Consider the following 18,977-nt stretch of genomic DNA (forward strand, 5'->3'; position numbering starts at 1 on the left):
CAGGCTCTGAGCCATCATCAGCCCAGAGCCGGAAGCGGGGCTCGAACTCCCGGACCGCGAGATCGTGACCTGGCTGAAGTCGGACGCTTAACCGACTGCGCCACCCAGGCGCCCCTAAAAAAATTTTTTTAAATGTTTAGTTTTGAGAGTGAGAGAGACAGAGTGTGGGTGGAGGAGGGGCAGAGAGAGAGAGGGAGACACAGCATCTGAAGCAGGCTCCAGGCTCTGAACTGTCAGCACAGAGCCCGATGCAAGGCTCGAACTCACAAACCATGAGATCATGACCTGAGCTGAAGTTGGATGCCCAAATGACTGAGCCACCCAGGCGCCCCTCCTACTTTTCATACTGTAGTATATAGTATGTAAGATGTTAACATTTGGAAATTTGGATGAGGAATATGTGTAAACCATGTACTATTTTTGCAACTTTTCTGTTAATTCTAAAATCAGTTCAAAATAAACAAGCTCTCCAGGTTGACACTAATGTACCCTAAATTTTAGGACCTGCCGCTAGCCTAGATTGTTTTGGGGCTCTAGTTGTACTATTTGCATTACTTTTCTTTTATTTAGCTTCCAAAATCAACATGAAGTATTAATCACCAAATATAAATTCTGAAAATATCTTTAACCAAGGAAATATATGTATAATGGTTTAAAACACAATACGCACAGAGGTGCCTGGGGGCTCAGTTGGTTAAGCACCCAACTCTTGCCTTCAGCTCAGGTCATGATCTCACGGATCATGGGTCCGAGCCCTGTGTCATCAGCTCCCCGCTGACAGTCTGACAATGCAGGGTCTGCTTGAGATTCTCTCTCTCACTCTCTGCCCCTTCCCCTTCTCTCTCTCTCTCTCTCTCTCTCTCTCTCTCTCTCCCTTAAAATAAATTAATTAAACAGAACTGATTCTATGTAGGGACAAGCCCAGGAATCTTAGCTCTGTCTTGCCATACACTGGTAGTATGACTTTGAGAGAAAGTCACTCCTAGTTCCTGGGTCTGAGTAGAATCATCTATAATTGAGAGAATGAAATAAGGTATGGTCCTGTCCATGTTCAAAATTCCATGAATCTATTATATAACCTGCTCTTACTTTTAGCAAGATGAAAATAAGGAATAAAAGATTAACACTACTTCATTAAAAGTTTTGAAAGCCAAGGACCCAAAAGGCAATTTGGTTGATAACAGTCAGTAAATACAGGAAAAACCTACAACTTCACCAAGAAGCAAGGAAATGTAACTTGAAACGATACTAAGTTTTTAATAATCAAAAAGAGGTTTTTTTAATAAAGAGCACAAGTAGGGGGAAAGGGCCCGAGAGAGAGAGAGGGAGAGAGAGAGAGAGAGAGAGAGAGAGAGAGAATCTCAAGCAGGATCCGCGCCAGTGCAGAGCCTAACATGGGACTCAATCCCACGACCCTGGGATCATGACCTAAGCCGAAACCAAGAGTCAGACACTCAACTGACTGAGCCATGCAGGCACCCCAATAATCAAATTTTTTAATGCTAATACCCAATATTAATAGGAATATAGCAAAATGGATATTCTCTTATATATTCTCATATTATTCTCTTCTTATTCTCTTATATTCTCTTATATATACACTTATATTCTCTTAATAGCGTAAGCCCATAAAATCTTTCAGAAGGACATTTTGACAATATGTATCAGAAGCCACCAAAACACAGGGTGCCTGGGTGACTCAGTCAGTTAAGTGTCCAACTCTGGCTCAGGTCATGATCTCACGGTTCATGAGTTCTAGCCCCGCATCAGGCTTTGTGCTGACAGCTCAGGGCCTGAAGCCTGTTTGGGGGTCTGTCTCCCTCTCTCTCTGCCCCTTCCCTGCTCACACTCTGTCTCTCCCTCTCTCAAAAATAAATAAAACATTAAAAAAAAAAAGTCACCAAACTTGTCTACCCTACCCTTTGACCTAATTCCATTTGCTGAAGTTTTTCCTGATAGCCAAGATGTACACAAATATTTAGTGCAAAAAAGGTCATCAGAGATTACTTACAACATTAAAATCTAGAAACAATACAAATTTTGAACGATAAAAGAAGCTAACATAATCATTAAAATGATGTGACAAAAAAAAAGATTTAGTGAATTAGAGGTCTGTAATAAATTCAGTAAAGGTTATGAAGTAGTATTTATCATACCATTCCATATAGATAGAGACATAGCTATAGATGAAAATGTCTGAAACATTATAAAGAAAATGTTGAGAGTGATCTCTGAGAAGCTTATCAATAATTATTTCTTTTTTGCTTATTTGTTACTTCTAAGTTTTCTAACTGAATCTATTTTGCAATAAAAAGAGACAATAAGGGGCACCTTGCTGGTTCAGTGGGAAGGGCATGGGAATCTTGATCTCAGGGTCATGAGTTCAAGCCCCATGCTGAGTGTAGAGATTACTTAAACAAATAAATATTTTAAAAAAGAAACAATAGGGGCCTGGATGGCTCAGTCGGTTAAGCGTCCGACTTTGGCTCAGGTCATGATCTCGCGGTCTGTGAGTTCGAGCCCCACATCAGGCTCTTCCGTGAGTTCGAGCCCCACATCAGGCTCTTCCGTGAGTTCGAGCCCCGCATCAGGCTCTGTGCTGACAGCTCAGAGCTCAGAGCCTAGAGCCTGTTTCAGATTCTGTGTCTCCCTCTCTCTGACCCTCCCCCGTTCATTCTCTGTCTCTCTCTGTCTCAAAAATAAATAAATGTTAAAAAAAAAAAGAATAAAAATCTAAATTGTGTTTTTATGCTTAATGAATTAGGAAAATTTTCATGATATAAATGAGTAAAAACAATACGATATAAAACTATATAAACAATATAGCCCCACTTTTGTCAAGAGGAAAGAAGGGATGAGGGAGGGAGGTGGGGAGAAAGAAAATCTCAGAAATTTAACATGGGGATTTAGCTCTAGATGGTGAAATTGAATGGTTTTATTTTGTTCTTTATATTTTCCCAAAGTTTCAAAGTATTTTTATAATGAACATGTGTTGTTTATAAAGAAAAAAAAAAGGCATTTTAGTAAATGTTACTATTGGCACTCTGTTGGGAATTTTTTTACCCTAAAAAAATTGGTAAATCATGCCCTAGTTTCTAGCAAAAATCCCTAGTGTGTCAGTAAGCTGGTATTTCCCAGTTTAAACAGTGGGGGGGGGGGGGGGGGGGAGAGATAAGTATCTCTGTGAGTTTAGTTGCTTTGGTTTTATTTTATTTTTATTTATTTACTCATTTACATTCACATATAATATGTATTTGTATATATTTACATTATGTCATATTTATCATTTACTCATATATTACTTGTTTTTCTTTTACTTATTGGTGACTCTATTGAGCATATTCATGTCTTCCCTTTTCAGAATCATGCCAGCCCTGTGTTTTGAGGACTCTTTAAAGAATGTGCAGAGGGGCGCCTGGGTGGCGCAGTCGGTTAAGCGTCCGACTTCAGCCAGGTCACGATCTCGCGGTCCGTGAGTTCGAGCCCCGCGTCGGGCTCTGGGCTGATGGCTCAGAGCCTGGAGCCTGTTTCCGATTCTCTGTCTCCCTCTCTCTCTGCCCCTCCCCCGTTCATGCTCTGTCTCTCTCTGTCCCAAAAATAAATAAACGTTGGAAAAAAAAAAAAGTGTGCAGAGGCTGGGGTACCTGGGTGGCTCAATTGGTTAAGTGTCCGACTTCGGCTCAGGTCCTGATCTTGTGGTTTACAGGTTCAAGCCCCATGTGAAGCTCTGTGCTGACAGTTCAGAGCCTGGAGCCTGCTTCAGATTCTGTGTCTCCCTCTCTCTCTCTGCTTCTTCCCTAGCTCTCACTCTGTCTCTCTCTCTTAAAAGTAAATAGACATTAAAAAAAATTTTTTTTTAATAATGTACAAAGGCTGAACAGAAGCTAAATACTATCTAACTTTAATGTTGTACAAATCCCCTCCTTTACACAGGGATCTCAAGGGGTCACATGGTCCCTAACACCATGCAGTAGAGTGGACCAAGAGGGAGGCCACTGGGGCCCTCCCTGGGAAGGGACTTTACAGTCTGGCAACAAGGCTTCAGCCAGCTTCACTCCCAGAAAAGCAAAAGCTCCTGGGAGGATGGTGTGGTGCCACCTCCTCCTCTGGCAGCTGCGTCACTAGAGGGCAGGCTGGCTCACAGATCCCAAAAGCCTGACTGAGCTGGGTAGGAGCCAAGGGGGCCTGGTGACTAAAGCCTGGAAGCTTCCACAGGCATGCTTCTAACGGCCCACATTCAACGAGCAGAAGTAATAGGAGTCCGAAGTGAAATATTTCATTTAAATCACACACACAAAATTACCTTTTCTTTCAAAGCTTTCCTCTCTGACAAAGCAAACAAGAGCCAGGAACTTTGTCACCTCCTTTAAATAAAGAACTGTTGTGTTATTCAGCTTTATAATGGCTGTTGATTCCTTGTCATAGGGGGTTCCTGCTCCATCTTCTTTGAGGCTGAATAGGGACAGAAACCAGAACATATTTGACTATTGAGAAAAACTAAACTGTAACCCAGCAACAGAGACCAGCTTTAACACACAGAATGATAATCGTAACGAAAAGTTGTTTACAACTACAGTGCCTTACAGCAAAAGTCTCAGAAACACACAATCACAAGAATGTACACGGTGTATGACAGTCCCTTCCTGCTGACACAATGAGTGGCTGTTGGGGAAGGTGGCCAACTCTTCAGGCACCTGAGGTACACAAGTGAGGGATGAAGGTTAGCTCTTCTCGCCTCCACAGCCCACGGGGCTTCTTGTTTTCTTCTGACAGAACAACCAGGCTGTCAAAAGCATGGTCTGATGAAAGACCAAGAAGGGATGAATGACTGTTCCAAATTACAGAAGCCTAGGGAGACACAACAGCCAAGGACTGGCTTAGAGCCTGAATCAGGGGAAAGAATTGCTATAAAAGACAGATTTGGAACCACTGGTTAAGATTTGAATAGGGACAATATATTAGATAATGCATTAATGTAGCCATGCTAAATATGCTTAATTTGATAAACTGTGGTCTTATAAAAGAATGTCTGTTTTTTGGAGAGATAAACACCCAATTATGTAGGATCAAAGAATCATGATGTCTGCAATTCACTTTCAAATGGTTTAGCAAAAACAAATCAACAACTGTATTAGAAAAAGAAAGAGCAAATACGGGAAATTGGTAAAAATTGGTGAATCCCAGTGAAGGGTACGTAGGAGTTCACTGGACTATCTTTGCACATCTTCTGTAGGGTTGACATTTTTTCAAAATAAAACGTTAAATAAGTATACTGGTCTATTTAAGAAAGTGTGGCCTGCAGACACAGATGACTTGGGTTTGAATCCTAGTCCACTTATTATGGGAACTGGGGCAATGTGAGTAGCTTCTTTGAGCCTCAATTTTCTTATCTGTATCCTAACAGAAACTACCTCAAAGTTTCCCAACACGATGAAATAATAGATACACAGCACTGAGCACAGTGCTGAAAACATGTAAAATGCACAATGAATGTTAACTATTGTGTTAACTTTTATTACTAGTATCACCTTGAATGATCAAAACTGGACCCTCTGAAGACACTAATGTAATCAGAGTTATGATTTCTTTCCTCAGAGGCAAAAGAGCACTTCCCTGCACCTTTTCTGCAACTGTGTGTGTATGCATGCATGTATGTATTTTTGCTTCCCAAATTAATGAATAATTGACCAGAAATGATTAACTAGAATTGTGCTAGACCTTATTAATTCAACATAATAACTCAGCTGGTGCTAAACCAATCCCTTTGCATTATAAGAGCCAGTTTTTACTATGTGACAGGCACCATTCTTAGCTTTTACCAGGAATTATCTATTGTCTGGCCTAAGAATCCTCTAAGCCAGGTATTGAGAGGAAATAGGATAATTTGGTCAAAGCTGACGATGGGGGTGGAGCCAGGACTCAAACTAATGTAATTTCAGAGTTAATGCTTTTAATCTCATAAATATCACAAGGAAGTAGCGTGCCAAACCAGATTAAATGAGAAGCATGAATTGTAGAGTATTTCAAAGGAAATGCAAGCTTTTAGTTTTGAGAGTATTTTAAACCGGCACATATATGCATGGCTACTTAAAAGTAAATTGTGGAAGGTAGTTTTTTTTAAAAAAAGGATTCAACTCACTGTAATCTACCAAAACGTGAAAGAAAAATCTTTAAGAAGTGTTGGACCTCTGATGTTCAAAACGCTTTATCAGAATTCTTAACTTCCTTTGTACCATTTTTAGCTGCTGTGTTTCTATACTGTATTTCCCTTACTAATGAGGAATGTTCTGAGAACAATAAACTGAAACACTGGACTTTTTTCACCCAGTGAAGAAAACTGCATTTAAAACTTCCAAGTAAATATAATAGTAAACAGACACCAGGCGCTGTTTGCCAACAGCACTTAGTAACACAAGAAAATTCTTAGGTGATAATGTTAAATGAACAAAGCAGGATATATATATAAAATAACATATACAAAGTGACCACATCATCCTAAAAATTACACAGAGAAATAAGAATAAAATATATGAAAATGTTAATAGTGACTGTCTCTAGATGATGAGGTTATTTTAATTTAATTTTAATTTTATTCCTTATGCTTTATATATTTTCTACAATGAGCATGGATTACATTCATAATCAGAAAAAAATAAACATTAAACAAATTGGAAAAACAAAAAAGATCCAAAAAATCACAAGTAAAAATTGGTGAAGCATTACAACTGCAACAGCTATCTATTTTCTACCACTCAAGTTTCTAGCCACAAAGCAATGAAAACACAGGACGATGTAACATATTGTAAAGTGTGCATGCCTGTGTGCGTGTGTGTGTGCGTGCGTGTATATTTGGTGAACAGAAGCTCAGCAGATTCCTGAGCAGACTAAGTGAGGCACCAGGTCACCTGCCTCTGGCCCTGCTGGTCTCCAAGGAGCAGCTGGGAACTGGCAGTCTGCTTCCTTGGCTGCTGCCGGTTAACTGGGCTGGCTCCTTGTGGCTCCAACAAGCACCAAGGAAACTCCAGAGCCCACGCCCGATTTGTGACCCAGGTTCTTAGGAACACTGCACTCCACCTCAGAAAAACAATCTGACTCCTCCCGATTCCGCCTGCCTCGTGTTTGTTTTAGCTGGGTGAAAGGAACTCTGATTAACATCATTTACATGAACAGCTTACCACTTACACCCAATTACCATATGGCACAATAATGATTATGCATATCATCAAATATGTGCCAGATTAATTGTGTTTATTGTATTTGATTACCACAGCAATCTAGACTGTAATCAGGGTATATTCAGTTTCCATGACTATTTCAAGGTCATCCACTTGTAGCTAAAAAACAATAGAATGCTGTAGAGCAGTAATCTTGGGCAACAAGGTCTATTTCTGAAGCCAGATGGCAGTGTTTAATAATACTAAAAAGGCAATAAACTTGGGAAATAAGGTCTGTTTCTAAAGCCAGATGGCAATGTATTATAATAATAACAACAATAATAATAATGGAAGCTACCTTTATCCAGGGTCTACCAGGTAAAGCCTAATGATACTTCATCCTCACTACAGTCTTGTATCACTTTCCCTATTTCAGAATGGAAGGGACCGTGCATGCATGTGTGTATAACAGAGAGAATCTGAACTGAGGGGGCAAAGGATTTTCAGATAGTGGAAAAGAAAAATGGGAAGACTGAGACCCTCACAAAGGCTGAAGGAGGCTGTGTGAGGCAGGTGACAGCTGGTGAGTAAAAAGGAAGATGAACACGAGCTTTACCTCATCAATGATTGGATAAGCATGTAAGATCCAATATAAATCAACGGCAACAACTTGGTATCTTAAGACAGACAAACTAATTCATATCCATTCACTGTATATAACACCCATTCAGGAAATATAAAGTCATGTAGAAATGTTTCTATGTCTGGTACCACAATCAGTTTTCCCCACTCCTGGTTTACTTTATATTATTCTAAATGTATAGCAAGTTCTGTTTTCTAAGAATCTAAGACCATAATAATAAACAGGTAATATTGTTTGCTTGGTTTTATAATTCTCTGCTGCTCATAAAAGAAGAAAAGTGTGTTAAAGAGAATCCAGAAGTTATTTCCTATAATGAAGAAGGTAATAGAAGTGTTGTTAATAAGAGATATGTATTCAGAGTTCTAGGATCTTAGTCTCTCCCAAGTGTATATGACATTATGATATGATGACAGATCAGTAGAAGAACCAGGAATCAGTTAGACTTAAGTTCAAATTCTAGTCCTATCTTTCATTGACAGTGTGAGCAGGGGTTAGAAACTTAACCACTCTGAACCTCAGTTTCCCCATCTGTGAAATGAGGATAGTAATTCCCATTTCCCTATTCCCATGGAATAGCAGGGAATTAATGATATAACGTAATATGTTTATTAGCAGAATACCAGGCATTTACTCAATAATTTTTTTATTATTGCATGCTAAATGGTATATTTATAGATCTCAGTTATTTAAAACAAAAGTATTAAAATCAAATAAGTAAATGCAAATGTTACAAAGGTTGTGAAAGGTTTCATTTTCTAATCTTAAGTATGGCTTGATCATAGCCTTTAGGAATATTTTTCCTACCCAAGGGCACCTGGGTGGCTCAGGCAGTTAAGCATCCAACTTCAGCTCAGGTCATAATCTCACAAGTTCATGAGTTCCAGCCCTGCATTGGGCTCTCTACTGTCAGCACAGAGCCCACTTCAGACCCTCTGTCTCCGTCACTCTCTGCCCCTCCCCCATCTCTCTCTCAAAAATAAAAATAAACATTTTTAAAAAAAGGAAAATAATGGGGTGCCTACGTGGCTCAGTCAGTTAAGCGTCTGACTTCGGCTCAGGTCATGATCTCGCAGTTCCTGCGTTCCAGCCCTGCGTTGGGCTCTGTGCTGACAGCTCAGAGCCTGGAGCCTGCTTGGGATTCTGTGCCTTCCTCTCCCTCTGACCCTCCCTACTCACGCTCTGTCTCTCTCTCTCTCTCTCTCTCTCTCTCAAAAATAAATAAACATTAAAAAAATTTTTTTATTGAAAAAAAGGATAATAAAAAGAAAGAGTATTTTACTTACCCATAAATACAAGAGATGTCAATAACCACATCGATCATATCACAGCAGAGTTCATAGGTTTGCATATCCACTGGGGTACTATCAGTTGCAATATAAATTTTACTGACCACATCAAAGAGAAATGCCTTTTCAATTCCAGAATTCTGAAACAAAAAGAAGATGCTATCTTAAAGGTACAGCTGATTTCAGAACATGTCATTGTTACATAAAAAAATTATATGCCATCCTCAGTGTAAAATATAAATGAGCAAAAATTTGCTAAAATTTTGTTCTTTTTTATTACAATTTAAACTTCACATAGGGGCACCTGGGTGGCTCGGCAGGCTAAGTGTCTGACTTCGGCTCCAGTCATGATTTCACGGCTCAAGCATTTGAGCCCCACATCGGGCTCTCTGCTGTCAGTGCAGAGCCTGCTTCAGTTCCTGTACCCCTCTCTCTTTGGCCCTCCCCAGCCTGTGCTTTCTCGGTCTCAAAAATAAATAAAAACATCAAAAGAAAACAAAAAAATTTTTAATAAAAAATTTAAAAACCTCACATAAACCTTTATAATGGATTTGCATATGAAATGGAAAGTTCTTATTTTTCATAAATTATTTACTTTAGGTAAACAAACTGGGCAGTGTTTCCTGGCTCTTAGAGATGTACCTGCAGTTAGGAAAAGGCAAGTAAAAACACTAATTTTACTGACTGTATATTTTAAATAAATTTTAAAAAGCTAAACAAATTCACCACTATACAGTGACAGAGTAAATATGCATACAGCCATCACATCTGACTCAACTGAACAGAAGAGCTTGCCTAGAGCTGCCGGTTTATAGGACTCATTCAGCCAGCACATCATCCACAGTGTTAAACATACACAAATATTTAAAACAATATATCTTTTCTTTCTAATGTTTATTTATTTTTGTGAGAGAGAGTGTGCACAGGGGAGGGGGCACAGAGTGAAGGGGACAGGGGATCTGGAGAGCCTGATGTGGGGCTCGAACTTACGAACCGGGAGATCAAGACCTGAGCCAGGGGCGCCTGGGTGGCTCAGTCGGTTAAGTGGCCGACTTCAGCTCAGGTCACGATCTCGAGGTCCGTGAGTTCGAGCCCCATGTCGGGCTCTGGGCTGATGGCTCAGAGCCTGGAGCCTGCTGCCGATTCTGTGTCTCCCTCTCTCTCTGCCCCTCCCCCGTTCATGATCTGTCTCTCTCTGTCTCAAAAATAAATAAAACTTTAAAAAAAAAAAAAAAAAAAGACCTGAGCCAAAGTCGGAAGCTTAACCCGCCGAGCCACCCAGGCACACCATCACCAAAACTACCCTTAATGTTCCCTACATCTGGTAGGGCTCTATCAACACTGAATGACTGCCTACAACTTGAATAAACACTGTATCAGTGAAGTACAGGAATCGTTTGGGGAGTTAAATTTTAAAGACTATGAAACAGTTATTTAGTAGTAATCTTCCAAAGTAATATTTCAGTGACATTGCAATGTTGTGAGAGCAAGCAAAAATAAGACTGTTTTCACTTCAAAAATAAGACTGTTTGCAATGTTAGTCTAAAATTCTGCAAATGATTCTACAAGGATGATAATTATGTACTTACTGAGATAAAGATGTTTAGCAAATTCTCCAGGGTGGGGAGCTGTGGAATCAGTTTCTGAACCACTTTGCTAAAAGCTTCAAATATTGAGTGATCATATATGCTTGTCAAATAGAAGCTGAAAGAGAAAATATTTCATCACGTTTCCCTTTTGACTAGGGAATAGATGGCTGAGGCCATGTCATGACACCAGTACCCAGCCCTCTGTATCTAAGTCCATACACACACATTCTAGCCCCCTGTAGAATTCAATATGAACTCGGTAAAAAAGTGAACATGTCTTAACAAGGCATTCCTCCCCAACTCCCAAAAAGCAAGAATTATACCCATTTTTCTACTGACTGGCTGGACTGGAAAGCTTAAAAATGCAGTGGTATGTGCCCGTATGAGCTTTCTTAGTTCTCCAAGATTCCACACCAGATCATCTTTACAAACACCTGTTAGGTTAGTAACAGCTACATTATTGGTATTGAAGCATCTAATTTTTTCATTTTCCAATTTGCAAATTGAATGATGCATATACCTCCCCATAAAAAATTAATACAGGGGCGCCTGACTGACCAGGTGGCGGAGGATGTGACTCTTGATCTCGGGGTTTTAAGTTTGAGCCCCACGTTGGGTATAGAAATTACTTAAAAATAAAATCTTAAAAAACAACTAATAGAGAAATGATTTCCCTCTGTACTTCTATTTGAAGTGTTTTCAGAGTTCTCTTTTACTTGTGCATATAGATACTATCATATTCATCACAAACTGTAAACTTCGACATTGATTAACTTCCTGGATTATGTTCTTGTGTTTTATCTAGTGTTTTTCACATGTGGGAAAAACATTAGGTTTGACTATTTGCTTAAAAAACAAAAACAAAGGTGGGGGGGGGGGCGCCAGGATGGCTCAGTCAGTTAAGTGTCCGACTTCGGCTCAGGTCATGATCTCATAGTTCGCTGGTTTGAGCCCCGCGCTGGGCTCTGTGCTGAGAGCTCGGAGCCTGGAGCCTACTTCAGATTCTGTGTCTCCCTCTCTCTCTGCCCCTCCCCTGCTCATGCTTGCTCGCTCTCTCTCTGTCTTTCAAAAATAAATTAAAATAAATACATACATGAATGAACGAATAAATAAACTTTAAAAACAAAAACAAAACAAAGGGGCACATAAGTGGCCCAGTTGGTTAAGCCTCTGACTCTTGATTTTGACTTAGGTCATGATCTCACAGTTTGTGGGTTCGATCCCCACCTTGGGCTCTGTGTTGATAGCATAGAGCCTACTTTGGATTCTCTCTCTCCCTCTGTCTTTGCCCCTCCTCTGCATGTGCGCACATGCACACACAAGCTCTTTCTCCCAAAAAATAAACAAACATTTAAACAAAAACCAAAAAAAAAAATCACCAAAAATTAGAATTAACACATGCAAAGTTTGCTTTTCCCAAATACTGTCCTAATGTGTATAACACAAAATAGGGTAAACAGGTGAATTACTGCCCATGCCAAATCATTCATTGTGACTTTGGACTCCACACCTGCTAACTTCTGTCAACTAATGTGATCGCTGAGAAATTTCTGTTCTCACCTGAGGTGAATTTTTTCTAATCCAGCATCTGCAAGGTCATCATTTGCCCTCTGGTGAATATCTCTTTGGGTTTCAATTTTGTGGTCATCTGACAGACCATCCACTTTATGAATAAACACCTCAAAGTTGATGTCGGTGTTCACTTTGTAGGCCCTTGTCACGGTGAGGTGGAGCCTAGCCAAGGCTTCCATGTAATCGTCCTGGGAACAAAAGGCACATTCCTGTCAAGGGAGGTCAAACCTTTCTAAGCTGCCTTCCACAGACACTCTTTTTTCCCCCAGCTTTATTGAAGTTTGATTGACAAATAAACACTCCATATATTTAAGGTGTACAGTGTGATGCTTTGATATACGTATATGTCATGAAACAATCCCCCCAATCAAGTTAATTAATCCATCCATCACCTTATCTCACAGTTACCTTTTTTTCTTTCATACACACTCCTAACCTGTAAATCGTGTGGGTACAACCCCCCCAAAATATTTTGCAAAAGCCCAAATAAAAACTAGTTTCATGGAATTCAAGTTTGAAAACTTAAGTTTCATTAATGAAGAGATGAAAAAGAAAGGCTGGAAAAACACAGCTATAGGCAGTTATGATTTAGCTTGATGACAGTCATTAAGATCAGAGTTGAAGTTTTATGAATTCAAAACGACTCCATACCTAGGGCCTTCCCTGGGATACTATTCTTCCCCAATTTTTTAGTCCCTTGGTGAACTGTGATGAACAGTTCAAGGTGAAAACATGATATGGGTCGCTGGGAGGATAAGGAAGGAGCCAGGAGGAAAGGTTTAGGAGCCACTAGTCTAGACCAGAGGTCAGCAAATCATGGGCCAAACTGGGCCCACTGCATGTTGTTTACGAGTAAAGTTTTACTGGGACACAGCCACACTCATTTATATATATTGTCTATGGCTGCGTTTGTGTTGCATTGTTAGAGATGACTGGTTTTCTTCTACGGAAACTCCTTGGAAATGGTACAGCCTGCAAAGCCTGAAATATTTACCATCTAGCCCTCTACAGAAACCGTTTGCTGACCTCTCATCTAGAGTAACAACCCCAAATAACACAATACTACTTTTTTCTCCTTCCTACCAATGACACGTTTGTAACAATATGATGAACATCTGCATACACATCTCCCTGTTTAAGAAATCAAACAGTAGGGGTGCCTGGCTGGCTCGGCTGGAGGAGCGTGCGACTCTTTTTTTTTTTTTTTTTAAGTAAGCTATACACCCAACACAGGGCTCAAACTCACAACCCTGAGATCAAGAGTTGCATGCTCTACCAAGTGAGCCAGCCAGGAACCCCAAGTTTGTGACTCTTGATCTCAAGATTATGAGTTCAAGCCCCACAATGGGTATACAGATTAAATATATAAACTTAAGAAAGAAAGAAAGAAAGAAAGAAAGAAAGAAAGAAAGAAAGAAAGAAAGAAAGAAATCAAACAGTAGACACTGAAGCCCCGTGTGTCTCTCTCCATCCTCCCAGCCTACCCCATCACTCTACCTCCCACACTCCAGAGGTAGCCACTATCCTGAGTTTAGTGTTTATTCTCAATCATCTCTCTATCCGTTACTATATACATATGTATCTCTAAACACCAAACAGAATTCATTTACGTCATCTTGAAATGTGGAGGGAGGCTGTCTGAGAAAGGACACAAGGGAACCTTTTTGGGTGGTGGAAATATTCCATATCTTGACTGTGAAGTAAGTGGTTACAAGGTATACACATTCATCAAACTCACTGAATTGTATGTACACTCATAATGAATGCATTTTGTTGTATGTCAATTACACCTCAAAAATTGTTCTTGTTTATGTCTTTAACTAAAGAGGGGAGTCAAGCAGTTAAGCGACCTTGTCGGTGAGCAAAACTAGCCAATGTCAAGAGAGTACCACAATCTCAAAAGATTAGAAATTGCTACTGTAACTTGCCTGCCAGGCATATAAAATGATCTGATTACCAACTAAGTGATGAAGTGGCACATACCTACAAGGACTAAAAATAACATTTAAAAGAAGAACATACTTGGTTTATTAGGGCAGAGGGATTATGGATGATTTTTCCCCACTGTGTTGGTTACTATCTTCTACAACAAATAAAAATTCGGGGAAAATACACTGCCTTGTTTCTATTCCAAAATTAGATCTAGGGGGGCGCCTGGGTGGCTCAGTTGGTTAAGCGTCCGGCTCTTGGTTTTGGCTCAGGTCATGATCTCATGGTTTGTGGGTTCAAGCCCCACATCAGGGTCTGTGCTGACAGCACGGAGCCTGCTTGGGATTCTCTCTCTCCCTCTCTGCCCCTCCCCCACTCACTCTCTCTGTCTCTGTCTCAAAATGAATAAATAAAGTTAAAAAAAATTATATCTAGGAATTACAGGCAGGTCACAATCACCAATGCAGATGAAGCCAACACCTCATGGTGGATCTCAAGGCACATGTGAAATGGCTTCAGGGGGCCAACAGAGGCCCTGAGATGGGGTACATTTTGTGGGCTCTGCCGGGGGGCCGGCAGTGTCATGCATTTAGCTCACAGGAAATCACTCTTGATGTTTTCATTCTCATTTATTTTACAACGTTCTGTGAGGACACATGTTCTCCTTGGTGATATCTTTATATGGCAATACTGGCATTGTGAGGGATTCACAAGGAAAAAATAAAAATATGAGGCGTCAGACCAAAAGAGCCCTGCTTAGAAATAAAGGCAGTGACTTCAGGCTGCCAAGACTCCTTGAAGTTTGCTTTTCTTTTCAGTGCTTGAAACCACATCCTATAAATATTCCCCAAAACATGGCTTTTACAGTCTGCTTCCAATAGAAAAGTATATATTAGACTCTGAAACAGTTTCTCTAGTTATTCCTTCTTTTTAGTAAATGACAGCTCTCAATATTTTTCCTACATTTTAAAAAGTGGAACCTAAAAGGACCAATTTCTCAAACATTCTTACACCTTTCTCTGCCCTACAGCTAGGAAAAGGAAAAAAAGAAAACAAAACACATATTTACCAACCCAAATTTAAGTTCCATTTCTCATGTTCAGGTAAAAAATAAAACCAAATTACAGCTGCAATTTAAAAACAGGCAAGTGAACCTATTTTAACCACCTTATAGCCATATCACAAACACCTAGGATAGAGTTGCACTGGACATTTGAATTCTATAAATGCAAATTGCTACATAAGCACAACATGGTATTGAAGTGAGTACTTACTAAGCTACTGTCTTGAAAAGATGAGTCATCTGACTGGAATCTACTTCCCCAAGGGTAGGGCTACTACTGCTGCTACCTAGTTCAGCAAGTCCAGAAACAGCAGTGGGAAAAACTGGAGCTTAGAAGAGACAGATGAGTGGGACACATCCAAGAGCTCGCCCTCCATCCAGCAGCGTGCACACAACCCAGCTGCTCTTCTAAGATCAAGCTCCCTAATTTACGGTGCTGGCAGACCTCAGCAGGAAGGTAGGGGCTCCTGCCAAGGCCACAGATGGGCCAGAAAACGGGTCAGTACAAGTGGGACAGCCGGGAAAGCAGTAACTGACAGCAGGCCCTGGACCTGATGCAGGTGTCTACAGCATGCATTTCCGGATGGGCCCATGGGAGGGGAGGCACTGTTGTTCACAGATCAGGCACCAGAATGCAAAGTCGCTCCCTTGCACACCCCCACCGAAAAATAAAGAAAGAGCCCCTTCTAACATATGGCCACACTCCTACAGCTACACTGTTAGTACACAGTGCAATCACTTGGAACTAAAAGGCTTAGCTGAAAATTTCATTATTATATTAAACAGGCACCTAGCTCCCTGAATGAATTTATGATGCTCTCAGGCACGAGCAGTCTTCTCAGAGAATGGTTTTCCAAGCATGGGCTCAGAACCATTGTTACTAACAGTTTCCACATCCCTTCCTCCCTAACACCATCAGCATTCCTGGAAGGGGCAGGTGTGCTGAGCCCACCTGTCTGATTGTTGGTCCAGTTTCAGGGAAATATCATGTCCTGAACTTAGAGCTGGTTTAGTGCATTCTTGAAGGACTTACTGCCATTTATTCCTCCACAGCTACAAAAGAGGGCCCTTGGGGGGTACCTGGGTGGCTCAGTTTGTTAAGTGTCTGACTTCAGCTCAGGTGATGATCTTGGGGTTCATGAGTTCGAGCCCTGCATCGGGCTCTGTGCTGCTAGCTCTGAGCCTGGAGCCTGTTTTTGATTCTGTGTCTCCCTCTCTCTCTGCCCCTCCCCCACATGCTCTCTCTCACCTTCTCTCTCTCTCTCTCTCTCTCTCTCTCTCTCTCAAAAATAAACAAAAAACATTAAAAAAGAAAATTAAAAAACAAACAAACCAAAACAAACCTGAGGCTAAGCTATGCTTCCAGGACACTTTCTAAGAGAGCCTGGACATGGAGAGTTTGAAGAGTGCCATTGTCCCAATTCTGTTACCTGTACTCTTTCCTAATACCGGCATGCCTGAGATGCACCTGCAGTCCTGCTGCTTCCCTTCCCCCTCCTCCCCTTTAACTGCTGGCCTCCTACTTCACAGGAGAAAGGCCCAGAGTACCAAAGAGACAATTCAGAAGACTAGTTTGAATACTGATAAAATGAGTAACTAATACCTGGGTAACAAGGGTCTTCACCAGTCAAGGGGTCCCCATGTCTTTACTTTCAAAGTTAAAGGAAAGCCCAATCAGGATGTCTTTTGGTAAACTACTAAAAACAATCCTTTGTGGTAGAAAACAGGACAGCTTAGAGGATGTAACTTGAGTTTAAATAATTGAGCAAATGCTGTAACTCAACCAAATCCATGTACTTATTTATGTGAACAAGGTTTCTCAGTGCTTACATCTACACAAACAAAAGTAGAATTGATCCTAAATTCTTATTCAAGCATGAATACATTAATTAAGTGGGAAAATATCCATCATCTTAACAGATACACTCATCAAAATGTTACTTTTTATATTTAATAGTTACCTATAAAATACATAATAGTTACACTGTCAATCAATTGTGTACTAGTAATAATTACAATAATTTAATTCAGAAGCAAAACTGCACCCTTAGAACTTTGCCTTCCTAGGAAAGAGTAAACGTTTTCAGATGTAGACTTATACACATCTTTTTGTTGCAGAGAACCTGTGCAGTTTTGTGGATGTCTGCCAAGAGTTTCACGGGGGACACGTATTTGCTGTCTTTGGCCCGTATGGTGGTCCCCTCCGGTTGTGAGGTTTCTGTGATTCGCTGAGACATACTCAACTCAACTCACATTGCTCACTGCTCACTGGTTAGGAATGCACAGAGGGAGACTTTTCCCCTTTGCAAACTCCCCCACCCCCACCGAAAGCTGAGTGGAGCCAAGCTGTGAACTCAGAACTCAAACAGCTAAAAACACCAAACCAAAATCATCACAAAGGAACTGGTTTGAACTGGGGGGGGGGGGGGGGGAGGGGGGAGGGGGGGAGAGGGGGGGGGCTGCGGGGGGCGGGGCTGCACTTCCATGTACCTGAGACTGAGCTTTACCTGGGAGTCTATGACAAATATCAGTGCTCCTGTTCCCCGGAAGATCATCTCATAGTCAAATGTAGGGTCAAAAAAGTCAATCTGTCCTGGGAAGTCCCAAATCTGAAAATTAACAAAGGAGCTATTGGAAACGTCTTCCCTGCAGATCTTGTTCGTGCTCTCCAAGAACAGTGTTTCGTTGGGAGACATTTTGTGAAAGACAACTTTCTGAATAGATGACTTGCCGCTTCTCCTCAGGCCCATGAGCAGGATTCTCGGCTTCACCTCAGTGCTGAAGGGATCGCTGAAGTCCAGAACTGGAGAAACCACAAAACAAGAATGAGGGTGAGTCGCCGTCACAGTGGTTAATTAGAGGACTTTCACTTCCACCTCAGATGGGACTTATGATTCACTGACAGTGTTACTCTTCCAAACGCCGTGAGTGCTAACTACCTCACTCCACTCATGGAGGGCCTGTTAGGAAGTGCAGAACACTGAAGAATGCTGTGTCACTACCTGTCACACCATTCCAGAGGGCCAGAAAACCTGTACAATTCCACATCACAACCAGCAAATCTGGAGTGTGAGGAGTAGAGGTTTCCTGGAGCAAACTGTGCAGGGAAAAAAATCCAGCCTTAGCATTCCATAGCAATGTCTTCCTTGCCTAGATCATCAGAGTCTCTATGCCTTAAAGGGATGCTTATGCATTTGAGTTATGCATCAAATAGAGAATTTTGGACTTCATCAAAATTTAAAAGATGGGTGTTTCAAAGGACACTGTTAAGAAAGTGAAGACAACCCACAGAATGGAAGAAAACATGTGCAAATCATGTATGTGATAAGGGTCTAGTATCCAGAATATATAAAGAACTCTTACAATTCAACAGTAAAGACAACCTAATTAAAAAAAAAAATGGGCAAAGTACCTAAATGGACATTTCTCCAAAGACACAAAAATGGCCAAAAAGCACATGAAGTGAGGCCCCACATCATTAGCAATCTGAGAAATACTAATAAAAACCACAGTAAGATGCCATTTCACACCCACTAGGATGGTTATAATAAAAAAGATCAACAGTAACAAGTGTTGATGAGGCTATGGGCTAATTAGAACCCTCATACAGTACGGGTACGAATGTAAAATGATGTGTTTTGAACAGCTTGGCAGTTTCTCAGAAGGTTAAACACTGAGTCACCTCGTGACCTAGCAATTCCACTCCTAGCAATATATTCAAAGAAATGAAAACGTGTCCAA

At 40.8% G+C, this 18,977-nt stretch overlaps 1 protein-coding gene across 3 annotated transcripts in view; it reads right to left on the reverse strand.

Annotated features, from left to right (window-relative positions):
• The window catches only part of RRAGD (Ras related GTP binding D), a 42,394-nt gene that overhangs the window by 6,641 nt on the left and 16,776 nt on the right, over positions 1 to 18,977 (reverse strand). For all 3 annotated transcript variants that reach the window (XM_045057834.1, XM_011282464.4, XM_045057835.1), the window contains exons 2-6: positions 17,744 to 18,039; positions 12,233 to 12,432; positions 10,673 to 10,787; positions 9,081 to 9,223; positions 4,304 to 4,452 (exon numbers count right to left, since the gene is read on the reverse strand). In XM_045057834.1, the coding sequence (XP_044913769.1) occupies positions 4,304 to 4,452; positions 9,081 to 9,223; positions 10,673 to 10,787; positions 12,233 to 12,432; positions 17,744 to 18,039 (903 nt within the window). The remainder of the gene's footprint in view (positions 1 to 4,303; positions 4,453 to 9,080; positions 9,224 to 10,672; positions 10,788 to 12,232; positions 12,433 to 17,743; positions 18,040 to 18,977) is intronic.

This window comes from Felis catus, chromosome B2 (genome assembly GCF_018350175.1).
Source record: "Felis catus isolate Fca126 chromosome B2, F.catus_Fca126_mat1.0, whole genome shotgun sequence".
Lineage (NCBI taxonomy): Eukaryota > Metazoa > Chordata > Mammalia > Carnivora > Felidae > Felis > Felis catus.